The sequence below is a fragment of the Sardina pilchardus genome, chromosome 24 (genome assembly GCF_963854185.1).
Source record: "Sardina pilchardus chromosome 24, fSarPil1.1, whole genome shotgun sequence".
NCBI lineage: Eukaryota > Metazoa > Chordata > Actinopteri > Clupeiformes > Clupeidae > Sardina > Sardina pilchardus.
In genome coordinates this window covers 26,453,170-26,466,877 of record NC_085017.1, presented here as the reverse complement: position 1 = coordinate 26,466,877, position 13,708 = coordinate 26,453,170, and the positions used below count along the sequence as shown (strand labels likewise).

General features: G+C 38.8%; 1 protein-coding gene across 1 annotated transcript in view; it reads left to right on the top strand.

Moving 5' to 3' along the window:
• Positions 1-1,081: 1,081 nt before the first annotated feature.
• gabrb4 (gamma-aminobutyric acid type A receptor subunit beta4) overlaps positions 1,082-13,708 on the top strand; it is a 28,870-nt gene continuing 16,243 nt past the window's right edge. The window contains exons 1-4 of the mRNA XM_062529455.1: positions 1,082-1,161; positions 2,947-3,038; positions 8,315-8,382; positions 9,985-10,205. Of these exons, the coding sequence (XP_062385439.1) occupies positions 1,082-1,161; positions 2,947-3,038; positions 8,315-8,382; positions 9,985-10,205 (461 nt within the window). The remainder of the gene's footprint in view (positions 1,162-2,946; positions 3,039-8,314; positions 8,383-9,984; positions 10,206-13,708) is intronic.

The window sequence follows — 13,708 nt, the reverse complement described above, 5'->3', positions numbered from 1 at the left end:
CCTTCAGATATCAACAGTCATGTATTCTTTTAAAGCACCGAAACCCTAGTTTTAAACTGTATATTAAGTCTTAATGTGGACGTTTCTTTCATGTTGGTAATTGAATCGGACGGTGTCACCATTTGTAGCCTACACTGTCTCCTACTTTCAAGGAAGACCAAAGGAACATGCTAGGGTATTCAGTCGGGAGATCAAGGCTGGAAGACGGTTGGGATTCCCGATATGCATCTTGGACATTTATTAGGTTGTTGTGAACCACACATCTTGGATTTTTGACGGTCTGAATATATTTTACGTTTTCGTTAAGTTTTATTTATGTTATTTTCTTTCTTTTCACTCTCTCAGAAACAAGTAAGATTTGCTGCTCTAACGTCTGGATGAGATATCGCAGCTGTATTTTTCTCCCCAATGTACATGTTTCCAGTAGACAATTCGCTTCACCCAGGGAGACTGACAATCTACTCGATCAGATGGAATAAAGGGGATAATGCACATTTCTCATCTTTATATTTTCTGTAAATGGACTTTTCCGTGTCCGACGTCTTGTGTCGACAATAGGTTTTAGATTGTACGGCAATCCCCACGCAGGAGCAGCGTTGGAGTTATGATTCTTATGGAGGTTTGGACTGGGAAATTACAACAGCCAACATAAAAGGGACAGCGCTGGTTTCTTTAGGTCTACTTTTTCAGTTTTCGACGTGCGTTTATCTTTCACCTTCTGAAGATAATTACCAGCGTCGGTTTTAATCAAAATGTCTCATCTCCTGGTGTTAGTCCATGGGATCTGGGATTTGCATGGCCATCCTTAGACTGGAAGAGGATTGAAACATCTGGGGACAACAACTAATTTAAACATACCTCTTTGTAAATACATCCTGCATATATGTATCTATAGATACCGATAGAGCAAATCTATCTATATCTATCTATGTACATATATATATCAGTTCTTTGCCCAGTGCCTCATTAGAATTATTGATTTTTTCATCCCTCTACCCCCCTATTTCCATTCTTTTTTTTCTTTTTCTACGTGTACCATACACGGTTGGATTACAGAAACTGAATAGAAAGATTTGTGGAAATGCTGGGTCTTCAAGAAGATAAATTATGTGGAATTATTTCTGCTCTGGCAGCTTTGTCCTTTGTCTGCTTCGCACAAAGGTAAGATACCATAATAGAAAGCATCACGCCATAGCAACAGATACCTAATAGCTTGACACAGTGAATACAGCCGTGGCACCTGGACTAGACGCTATAAGGAAAGGCATTTGCAAATGTGTCATCAGCATTAACGAAAGATAGGCTACCCTATCTAAAATACTCCAGTTACATGTATCCGTGGGATAGCTGTGTGTGTGTGTGTGTGTGTGTGTGTGTGTGTGTGTGTGTGTGTGTGTGTGTGTGTGTGTGTGTGTGTGTGTGTGTGTGTGTGTGTGTGTGTGTGAGCGCGCGCGCGCGTGTGTGTGTCAGCGAGAGAGAGAGAAAATGTGTGTGTGTGCGCGTGCGCTTATGTGTGTATGTATGTCAGTATGTGTGTATGTGGTTGGGGGATGTGCACGCGCTGGGGAAAGTGAAATATACGCACGTCTATCGGCACTGCCAACGTATTTCTGATATCCTCAGAGGTTAAAGTTATCCTATTCATGTTTCCTTTCAGAATTGTGATTCACAAATCGAGAAACCCGACTATTTCGCCATATCTGATTACTAGGGAATGTCTGACATACTAATATTTGCCTAAAAAATGTAGGCTAAAATGTCTCATCGTTTTTTGTCAGCTCTTACACAGGCCTCTCTCAATCGCTCTGTCTCTCCCCCCTCTCCCCTTTTCTCTGTCGCTCGACCAGCAGCCTATGGTGTGTGTGGACATATCCAGGCCTATGTCTACAACCACGCACATTACCGTGCGCGCACACTAACCTGTTTGGTTGAATAGTCATATGTATAACATCTTTATTTGAATCTCTAACGCGTCACAGATTGATCAGTGATAAGTTCATGTGTTAAAAAAAAATAATATATATATATATATATATATATATATATGACTTCACTAAATTATATGGTGCGCGCACTTGCTCGCACACTGGCGCTCGCGCGCGCGCACACACACGTGGAGAATTATTGGTCATTATTATTAGTCGGCTGTCTAAACCTGTTTTTCCCTCATGGCAATTCTTAATACGAGCTGAGTTAGCCCATGAATCACGGATGAAACCATGTCACGAAACATAGCTGTAGCCCACTGACAATGATCATGATGGCTGTCTGGTGATTGATTACAAAAACATGTGTCTTCCATTTTAACTTAGCCTATAAGGGAAGACTTCGGTAAACGGATTTGAACGCTTGTAATACTGCCTTAATCTGGTAGACAGATTTAAACCAGTTTGCATGGACATGAATGGCACTAAATTGCAGTGAACAACCAGTTGCCAATTATCGCTACCGAAATCGCAAAGGGGTGGCGAGGACCCTTGTGAGAAATCCAGCTAACCAATAGGCTAAGCAATTTAGTCCCAATAAACTGACATATTTATGCAGTGAACATATGTTGCGTGCGTACGACAGTGCGAATTGTTGAACTGACATTAGAAGGCAGAGGCTTATATTGAAATATTTTTTTTCAATGTTCTCATTGGTCACGGCTATCTGCAGTCGGATCAACGAAATGACCTTATTCTCCTACCCAATACACCATGCTGGCTTTTCCTACTGATTTTTTGTTTGTTTGTTTTTTGTAATAAATATTTTTCAGAATGGATGTGCAGAAGGTGTTTTATGTTCCTCTGTGTGACATGCTGGAAATCTACAGCAACAAATGCATACATTCTTAATCAAATGGGCGTGCTCTGACTTCCAGCCTGCCACCCTCAGAGGTGCTTAAAACTGAGATATTGGTAACTTGGTCACACTCTAACAGGTCTCTCTCCCTGCTTCTACTAGCCCCAATGAAAAGACCGGAATATCTGTGGCAAAGAGGACAGTGGACAAATTGCTGAAGGGTTATGACATCCGCCTAAGACCAGATTTTGGAGGTAGGTCACCCAGTAATGTGTTCAGAACTTTGTCTCACAATCCATCAGTCAACATAAAATTGATTGTTTTTATGCTAACTTGTCTGAAAGAGTATTATTTGGATCAGCAGCATGCTTGACTCTTTGGACTTCACTGACTAAAGCTAAAACACCACAGCTTTGCTGATTTTGTCCACTGGGAATTTAGGAAATCTGTGCCTGAGGCTGACCTGCACAATACTCAAATTTGCTGATGCTTAGCTGTGAAGATATAAGCATTGTTTGTTATGATGCATTGTTTGTTCAAAATGAAATGAACACAGTGTTTTACATTCTCACCAGGACTACAACCACATAACTGGAAAGGGCACATCATACATCCATTTGTTTTTCCTACTGTTCATGAATCGTAGACCTACACTGACCCGGGTTTCCCAGATTCGTTAAGAAGAAGTTCTTAGCACTTAAGAGCTTCTTAACAAATCTGGGAAACCCAGCCAATGGTAGTACACACTAGCCTATAGCTCCGCCCACCCAGATCTTCTTTCAGAGAGATGGTCTGGAACACCACAGTTCTTAACAGTTTCCCTCAGACAAGAGAAATGTCAGGCCAATCAGCGATAAGAGGGGAAGACGAAACCGAAGCGTATCATGATAAACAGAAGCAGCAACACTTGCAAATGGCAAAAAAAGCAGTTGGAAAATGCTGCAATTTGTTTACAGCATTGGTAGACCTACATGCATTGTTTCCTGACTGTTGATGCTGTATATTGTTAGTTTGTAAAGTTTAGGCGAAGTAGGATGTAACATTAGGGATCTCTGATCAATATGATTGGTAAGACTGGACTTTACCATTTTATTGCAGTACCATTTGAAGTGAGTTTTGCATGTTGAAATGCAGCAGTTTTACCCCCATTGCTTGTTGTAGAAATATTAATTATAGGTTGGTGGAATGTCACCTCTGGACTGTAGTACACAGATTTGTTGAAGGATTTTGATTAGAGGCCATTCAAGAAAATGTACTTTAATAATTGTGAGGCATTCCAGTGCTGTGTTGGCCTTGTGCCTCGATTAAATGTCCTAATGGGTGGGAAAAACATCTTCCAAGCATACGCTTTACAACAGCAACAGGTCTTCTCCCATCATGTTGTGTAGAACCTTTTCATTCATTCTCTCATCAATTCTGAAATGTTTAATAATAATGATAATGATAAGCTTAATTGTATAGCACCTTTAATTTATGCCCCCCTTCATTTCCTGCTTTTCCCCACAACCTTGTAAATGACCGTGAGTGATTTCTAGAAACAGAAAATGTCTACTTTAAGTAGTATCAAGTTATGATAATCATCAAGTAAGTGGCATCACTGTGTCATCTGTACATTTGAGCTAAAAAGCACAGGAGATTAATGACTTGCATATTCCGGGTTTTGAATTTCTTGTAATGTTAAAAGAGAACTGGCATCTTTTGCCATGAGAAAGGTTGCTGACTTTCAGGGAAGTTGAATAGCCTACTTTTCATGCACTGTATATTTCGAAAAGACAATGACAACAATACTGATTGAAATTTAGATTTTCAATATCAATTGTCAGCTAAGACAAAGAAAATGTGGATCTATTTAGACCCAGTGCTATCCATCTTTCCTGTTTCTGTGATATAAAAAGGTTCATGGGTCAATGGGCATTGGAGATGGAGGATGGATCTTATTTTATCTTTGAAATAATAAGCCTCTTTTCAAAAAGTTACCATCTACTAGAACATCCCATTGCTATACTTTTTGGGAAAATGTTTACATGTAAACTGGGCTTTTATTGGCCTTCCTAAGGACTTTGCTTGTGTCTTTGGTAGTTTGGTTACCAGCTTCCTGCATAATCTCCTTACTGCTGCTATAATAATGATAGAAAAATGTTAAGTTAGTTTTCCGTTTACATCATGGAAACTAATTGTGTCAAACGCAGTGTCAAAATAAGTAACTATAGATTAGAGTTATAGATTGTATAGGCTACACATTCAGCAGCCAACAATTGGTAGGCTATAGAAGTGAAATAACATTCAGTCCTACTTCTCATATGCACAGACAGAACTTTAGGTTATAGTAACATAACCTACTCTGACACTGTTAATTTACCAGCAGCAGTTGCCCAATCAAGATGCCTGGCAGTTGTATACCGTATATTACATGTATATTGCAGACAACCATTCGTAGCATTTGGTTTATCAAACGGAAAGACAGCTTAGTGTTTGTTCCAAACCTTGCTTCCAGATACAGTATCTCACCACATCAGGTCCACATGAAAATGCCAGTAGCAGTTTCAGTTGTGTTATACCAACGAAATAGCATGTTAATCAATAGCATTTAAACAGAATATAATCTGTATGATACTTGTCTAAAATGTACCTTTGAGTTAAGATGCATGTGATTGCCAAAAGAACGTTCCAGACTTTGCAAGTGAAGCACTCATCATGAGCAAATGTTTCCTGATATGAATTCTCAACTTTCAACAATCTCCTAATTCCATTTTATGATTTATAATGAATGCGAAAATGATGTTCCATTTTGTTTGCTAAAAATGGACTGCAAATCATGTGTTTATATCTTTAGATTTTAGTATTTTTTGTAAAATGATTCCTGATTAATTGTATTTTATATGTGTAACATTTGGCTATATGTTGATGGAACAGAGGCGTCGTATAGATTGATGACTAACATTACATGCTGGTATATAGCCCATAGTTACAGTACAGTTTTTTTTTTTTGCTGTGCAAACCTAAATGAATGCAGTCATATCCGACCAGGACAGAAGGCAGACAAAGTGAGCAACTGCAAGTTGCAAGTAAGACAACAAGGAGAGCTGCAAGACAGAGAAAACAGATGAAGCAAAAACAACCGAGAGAGACAGGAGGGTAGCCTAGATACAGCTCAAGAAAAGATGAGAGGAGAGAAGTCCCAGGGAGGACAGTTTAACATAGCTACCAGAGGAAGGTTGAGCTCAGCTCACAATGTAAGAATGGTCCTTTTTTTTGTTTTTTGTTTGTTTCTATTTATTTCATTATTTACTGAGATTTTAAAGACTTTTAATGCAATAACTAATAATAGCAGCATTGTTCTACACTGATTAAACATGTTATGCAGTGGTGGATACAAATCGCAGAACAATATATCAGGTTTATCATGCTTTCATCTTTGAGCCTGCCTGCATAGTTTCTACAGTACAATACTGTATGTGTATGTTGAAGGTTAAGATATTTGATTATTTGGTTTCTCATATTGTTAGTATCAGGGCTTCAAACCCGATTTTCTTTCAAATGGTCTAATAGCTCCAAAACGCCCACATCATAAAGTTCCATTAGAAAAATGAGAACATGTCTGATATGGATAACCAGCTAAAGATGAAATACCCGCTGCCAACGGCTAGCTCTAAAACTTGTCAACAAGTGAAACCCCTAAATTGTGTAATCATCTGGGTCAGATGAACCAGCAGTGTTTTGACACACGCCACAATGCATTCCAGAATAGTAACAAAATTGTATGTACTGGAGGGTCACTGTAACTAGCCTAAATGGCAATAATTCCATGTACCATTAAAAGCACTGTTTGTCCATGTTCATTGTTGCAAGGAAAAGCTCTAAAGACATGTTCCTTCCTCTAGCAAACAGCCCTGCGAGCAGCATCTCTTTAACAATACTTCAAAAGTAAAGTTTGTTTGTAGGCTCTCCAAGATACTGCACATGAAAAAAGTACAATATATTGTACTGCACTATCTTTATGTCCAAAAAACTGCACTCCTGCATTTACACTGTAAGAAATTTCTCAAAAACTGCAGTCAGTTGACACCCCCAAATAAGTTATTTTTCTAGAGTGATGTCACGTCATTGCCACTAATATTCATTGAATCCATTTGGTAAAATTGAAGTGAAGCCATGTAAAATGGCTGAAATGGAAGACAGCTAGTTAGTGGTGGTGAGCTGCCACAAGCTAGCGTTGGTCTTTGAAAGGTGGCATATAAAGAAAACCTTTATGATAGTTTTTACGGAAATGTATTATTATTGTTGACACACTTTTATTTGCTGATATTTTGTATTTTGGGGATCTTGTGTAATCATTCAACATTCTGCTTGGGATTTTCTTCTGCTTGTGTATATTTGCCTTTCCACAAAGTTGCCTTCCTCTTGCCACCCCACTAGTAATGAGCTTAACACTTGCTCAGTCCTGCTCAGTCATTTCTTTCGTCACCAAAGAGTTTGGTTGTAACTGTTTATTTAGTATCTGGCTTTTTAAATCTCATTTTTTCAGTCAGAGATTTAGATGGAGTTCCACATGGTCCAGTCCTCAGTCCCCTACATTTTACTTTGACTCATAATTGTATAGAAAATAACATGTATACATGTAGCTGCAGATGACACACCTGACATGTACATTGTCAGAGTGTTATACCACTGCTTGGTCAAATTTCCTATTGTGATGCGCTATTTGGAACGTGCATTATTTTTCTATATACCGCACGGCTATGAAGTAGTTCCCTTTTTTTGGGCTTATTACACTTGAATATTAATTCGCCAATGTGAATGTAACGGTAAAAACAGCAATGTTGTATCTAAGACAGCGGCAATATAAACGAAAATGATAGTAGCAGTGGTATAAGCGGGATAATCAACTCCGCGCCCTGTGCGTTTATAGGAAAATAATGCACTTATCGAAGTGTAAAGTCCCCTCCGCCTGCGGCGTCGGGTCCTTATTACCACTTCGAACGTGCATTATTTTCCTATAAACGCACGGCGCGTCGTTGATTATCCCTTACGTAATACATTCACTCAGACGTAAATTGAGCAGGTGGCCAGGTCAGGATTCCATTTCATCATGCATGATTTAGGTGAAAACTAAAATCATGTACCAAAAAATCCAATAGGGATAGGGAATAAATGTTATATTGGATAACATTTATATGGGTGTTGCCTTTGTGAAACAAGTAACTTAATCAATCTACGTATGGTTTACTTTACAATGTTATATTGGATAACATTTATATGGGTGTTGCCTTTGTGAAACAAGTAACTTAATCAATCTACGTATGGTTTACTTTACACTCCATGTCTGCTAGCTCATCTCCATAACTGGTTTGGATATAGGCTGGTGTTTAATTTCATCAGTATCTGTTGCTCTTGTCTGTGAAGCCTAATTTCTACAGATCACAAGCAAGACTTATGATCCCTTGTTATCTCAGAAACCTGCCTGCTATTTTTTATTTATCTTTTTTAATTCATGTTTTTACTGAACTTCTCTTTGTTTGTCTTACTACAGGTCCTCCGGTTGTTGTAGGAATGAGCATCAATATTGCCAGTATTGACTCTATCTCAGAAGTCAACATGGTGAGTTTAGAAGCACTTTGACAAATGTTTCCACTGCAATAGCCAGGGTTATGACTGAAGTAATTATGGTAATTCCGTTGCAACAAAAATGCATTATGAACCTCAGGCTCAGGTATTCAGGTACAGACAAATCAACTACCTTGCCAATATGTGTGTCATATAAAAGAGGAATAATAAAGACATGACATGTGCACTATAGAGTTTGCATAGACATTAGCACAATCAAACAATCAACATCAGCAGCAGCAAATCTTTGTGTATTTACTAATCCTTAGTTGACCAAATTATCAAATATGAAATTACCTTATTATGAGAAAGTATTTGAACTCCTCCCTCCAATAGCTAATTTTTTCCCTCATGAATGACCTCTGACATTAGCAATGGGTTTTGGCTTTTTTCGCATCATTCCGCAAGAAACCGCATGTAAGAAATGTATTTCAATTGATCAAAAAATGGTCATGATTTGTCACTAGAAATCATGTTAATTTCAAATAATTCAAATCACTGACAGCAGTAGTCCGGCCAGGATATTGTCATTTTAAAAGTGAAGTTGCAGCCCTCAACTGATGTTGATGTTGTCATGTTATGTTTTGGCCTGATGTGCCATCCTCCACCTATCTACCAATCACAAAGTCAGTAGTGTTTTCGGCATCCGGGTTGCCAGCTCTGCTCTATACGTGTCAGATAAAAAGTTATCTTTAACGTTTTCAAAGTGATTGCAGTACCAGTTTGGGCCACAATCTTACATACGGTTCTTAACTGTAATTGTCGCCATGTAATATGTTGTTGCATGATTATGATGGCCGAAAGACTTTATGGAAACGATAGTATCACAATATCTATAAAAACAAGTCGATTGAATTAATCTAGATTTGTTTATGATTTGTTTTATCTCTTTTTTGGCAAATTGATTAAACTCAAAATATGTGAGTAGGTGGAGAGTCTGTAATCTTAACTGTAGATGAGAAATTACTTGAAATTCTAAGACAATACCGATACCGATGTATAAAACAACGATTTGGTCAATAACCAACACCAAGATATATCCTTTAGTAGAGTGGAAACAACAATGTCGAACAATGATCAGCCACTACCATCAGTAAATGGCATATAAATTTGCAGATAGTCAATATCAGTTAACAAGGCCCTTATTGGTTGATACCGATGTTGGCTGATATATCGGTGCATCCCCATTGCAAATGCATATAAATTTGCCGATAGTCAATATCAGTTAACAAGGCCCTTATTGGTTGATACCGATGTTGGCTGATATATCGGTGCATCCCCATTGCAAATGCAAACAATAACATTACCTAATTGCTGTAAAGTAGATAGTTACAGTCTTTGAATTGATTATGATATTATCATGTGTATTATGAATAATGTAGTTTGAAGATTAATGTAGCATTATTAATGTAATTAAATGGCGCATTAACAAAAGTATGTTTGCTAATTGTAATCTTGCATTTTTCATCATTCTTTTGATTAAATGCTAAAGCAAAGATGTTTGAATGTGATGTTGCCTCTAAATTATATACAGTAGTTGTACTCTTAGGCCAAATCAAACATTTAAATGTTATGACCTCTTCTTCGCCCTTTCAGGATTACACCATCACAATGTATTTTCAACAAAGTTGGCGAGATAAGCGACTTGCCTATACAGAGATGGAACTTAACTTGACTTTGGATAACCGTGTGGCAGACCAACTTTGGCTCCCTGACACCTATTTCCTCAATGACAAGAAGTCTTTTCTCCATGGGGTGACCGTAAAGAATCGTATGATACGTCTCCATCCAGATGGTACCGTTTTGTATGGCCTAAGGTAAGAAATGCCGAAAATATCAATTCAGCTGATGTACAATTGTATTTGAATTTAGACATATCAACAGTTTTCAGTAGGCTCCTTTAAAGGTATTCAATCATCTACCATTTCATTTGCTCTAATTTTCAACTTACCATATTGACAAACAGTCATGTCATTGTTGCAGCTTTGAATCTAACCCATCCCATATTTAACACAGGGAATTGTTAAATTAACAATAATATTGTACAAATACGAATAAATATAATATGAAATATAGTTTTCTTTTCTTTTCCTATCCAAGGAGGGGAGAAATTGCCTTAATGCTATAACTAGCTTTAACGTGTATGTTGGGGACAGGGTTTTTTCCCTTTTTCCCTTGCTGGTTCTATGTCTGGAAAGAATTGGGGCCAAATTTGTAATATACTGGTTACATTTCCGCAACGCAACTATACATAGGTATAAGACACAAAATGTCCTCAAATCTAATGGTAACAAGTATGCAAAACTTCATTACCCACAAAAAAATAGACTATTGCAAAGATCGGCAACATGTTTGCAGCCTGTTGAAAAAGGTAATCAATTTATCTCCATATTGTATCTATCTCATATCTATATCTTATCCTTTATCTATCAAGTTGGCTTTTTGTTTTCTTTCTTTTTTAAATTTCAGTCTTATACTAACAACTTGAAATTGAAAGTGTCCAATATGTGTTTGGGTTTTGCAAAGAGTAACATCCCCATTTAGGCTACATCCGCACTGCTCTGTTTTTGTGTAAATCTGAAACACTTGTGCCTCTCGTTCACACTATTCTGGGGTTTTTGAGTTCCTGAAATGGAACGATTTGAGTCAACCTCATATTCATTTGAAAACCCTGGCTTCGCATTTTCATGTGGACAGCGAATCTGAAAACATCTGAAAACATTAACATAAAACCCCAATGTTCCCTTCCTGATTGAACCTTGTCAGTTTGATGTGTCATGATTCTCTAAGACTCACTTTGACTTTGACTGTTACTAGCCTGCCAGCTCTCTTTGGGAGCATCTGTAGTCCAGTTAAATTACAATCTGTTCTCTGGTCATTTTATTTGTGTCTTGGTGTGTCTATGTTCAGTTGTGGGTGTTGTAAATTACAGTTAGAGGCTGGTGATGTGCACTGATAATATGGCCTGATAAAAGTGTAGTAAAGTTCACGCAAAAAAAAGTTACAGCATGCACTTTCTGTGGACTGGAAAATCTTCACACTGTGCTGCCAAACGTATGTACATCTGCCCCACTATGTCCAATATGTCATAGAAATATATATTTTTTTCTTTTTTTTTTAAATTTGCTTGCATGATACCTTACATGTAAGTTACTTTCATGTAAGTGTATCCTATGTTCATCAACTGCAAAAATGAACGAAGCAGGTGGATTGATAAGCAACATAATACATATAATTTAAACTTGGTTTTACTACCACTCAAGTCTTAGTGGTCAAAGGAGATAGTGGTAGAAAGAAGGAAGTAGAATGGAGGGAATAAGGGAAGTGCATGGGTGTGTTGGGTTGTTAGATGTGTTAGGAGAGGAGGTACTCCCGGAAGAGTTGAGTCTTCAAGAGCTTTTTTTAAGATAGAGAAGGACACTCCTACTGTGCTAGCACTTGATAGGTTGATCCAACAACAGGAAATAACAAATAAAAATAGTCTGGATTGCCATGTGTGTTGGGGCGGCAGTGCCAAACAACGTTCCTTGGAGGAAAGCAGCAGCTGAGGGGTAACATACTGTAAGGCTTTATGAGAGCACTTAAGTAAGTGGGCGCAGACCCTGCAATCACTTTGTAGGCAAGCGTTAGTGATTTGAATTTTATGCGGGCCGCTAAGGGTAGTGAGGGGAGCTCAATGAAAAAGGGAATAACATGTGCCCATTTTGGTTGATTGAAAAACCATACGCTCTGCTGTGTTCTGGACCATCTGTAGTAGTTTCATCGTACAAGCCAGAAGGGCCGTTATGAGAGCATTACAGTAGTTAAGGCAAGAGATAGCCATGGTCTTAGGTAGGTGGCATGTTGGATTACTGTAGGTGCGGACATATTTTTCCTAAATTGAATAGTGCAAAGTGGCACGACTAGGTCACTGACATGACATGGTCAGAAAAGGTCAGCTGGTCATCAATCGAAGTTGAATCGAACACCGAAGTTTCTTGCAACCTTGGTAGGAGCCAATTTTGATGTTGATGTGGTAATTTGTTTGGCTTAGGAAGACCAGCGTTTGAATCGGAGGTTTAGTTCGAGATGATGTTCCTTTCTCCATGTGGACATGTCAGAGAGACAACCCAAGATCTGTGCCAAGACCATGGAGTTGTCAGAATGGAGTGACAGATAGAGTTGGGTACCATCTGCATAGCGGTGATATGAGAGGCCATGCAAGCGGATAATCGGGCCCAGCGAAGTGATGTGTACATAGCAAAGACAAGGGGCCCCAGCACTGAGCCTTGGGGCACCTCTGTGGTGATGCAGTGAGATGAGGACGTTTGTCCTACCCAAGACACATTGAACAATCGCCGAGTGAGCTAGGATTTTAACTAGCAGTGTGCTTTTCCTGTGATGCCCGTTTTGAGAGTATGGATTGTAAGGATGTGGTGGTTAACCATGTCAAAAGCTCAAGCAATGATGTTGAGCAAGATGAGTAGTGAGTACCGAGCTGCAGCTCTGGCTGCCGTTAAGGCTTCTGTCACAGACAACATAGCCCCTTCACTGGAGTGGCCACCTATAAATCCAGATTGATTGGTTCAAGGAGGTCATTCCGTGATATGAGTGTGTGGAAGGTTTCTGAGCCACCCTCTGCAATTTTATAAACCTTGTATCCTGAAAAGAACAGCGGGTCTGTCCTGGATTTGCTAAAATTGATAAATGAATCTTACTTGCAGGAATGTGAGGTTCTTCACCTTCATTTCCAATCCATCACTCATGTGTTCTCTTTCTCAATGGCTCTATCTCAACAAGGGTCCGTGTAGCCTTAGTGCTATTTCAAAACAATCATCTCTACAGTTTAAACTACTGTAGGGTTCAAGTTGGATCTTGCCAAAAAGAAAGCAGTTGCTTCCAACCCAGGTGCCACTTCAGATCACCTTAAAGGATTTCAAATGTATTGGCAAATTCAGGGAAACTTGTCAATTATGGCTTGCTGCTACTCCTGACAGGCTTACTTGCTGGCAGCAATCTCAAGTCTCAAGTGATCAAACTTGGCTTGTTACACCTATGCCCCTTTTAATGATGGCTATGTGATTCCAGGCTGTCTGCCATTATTCAAAATAGGCTTATGTTATAATAACTTGCTCAGGGGCACACCCCCTTGCCCTCTTGGCATCATCAAGTATAGCTTTCAGGGAATGCTTATGGCTGCCCCTTACATGTGCAGAGATGTGATGGCCAGCTAGGTTGGAATAGTGTTTAGTACCTTGCACACCATGTATCAAGCTCTCTGAAGAAATCAATAATCTACTTGTGTGTTAAGCTTCTCCCTCTTCAGCATTTTCATGTGCAG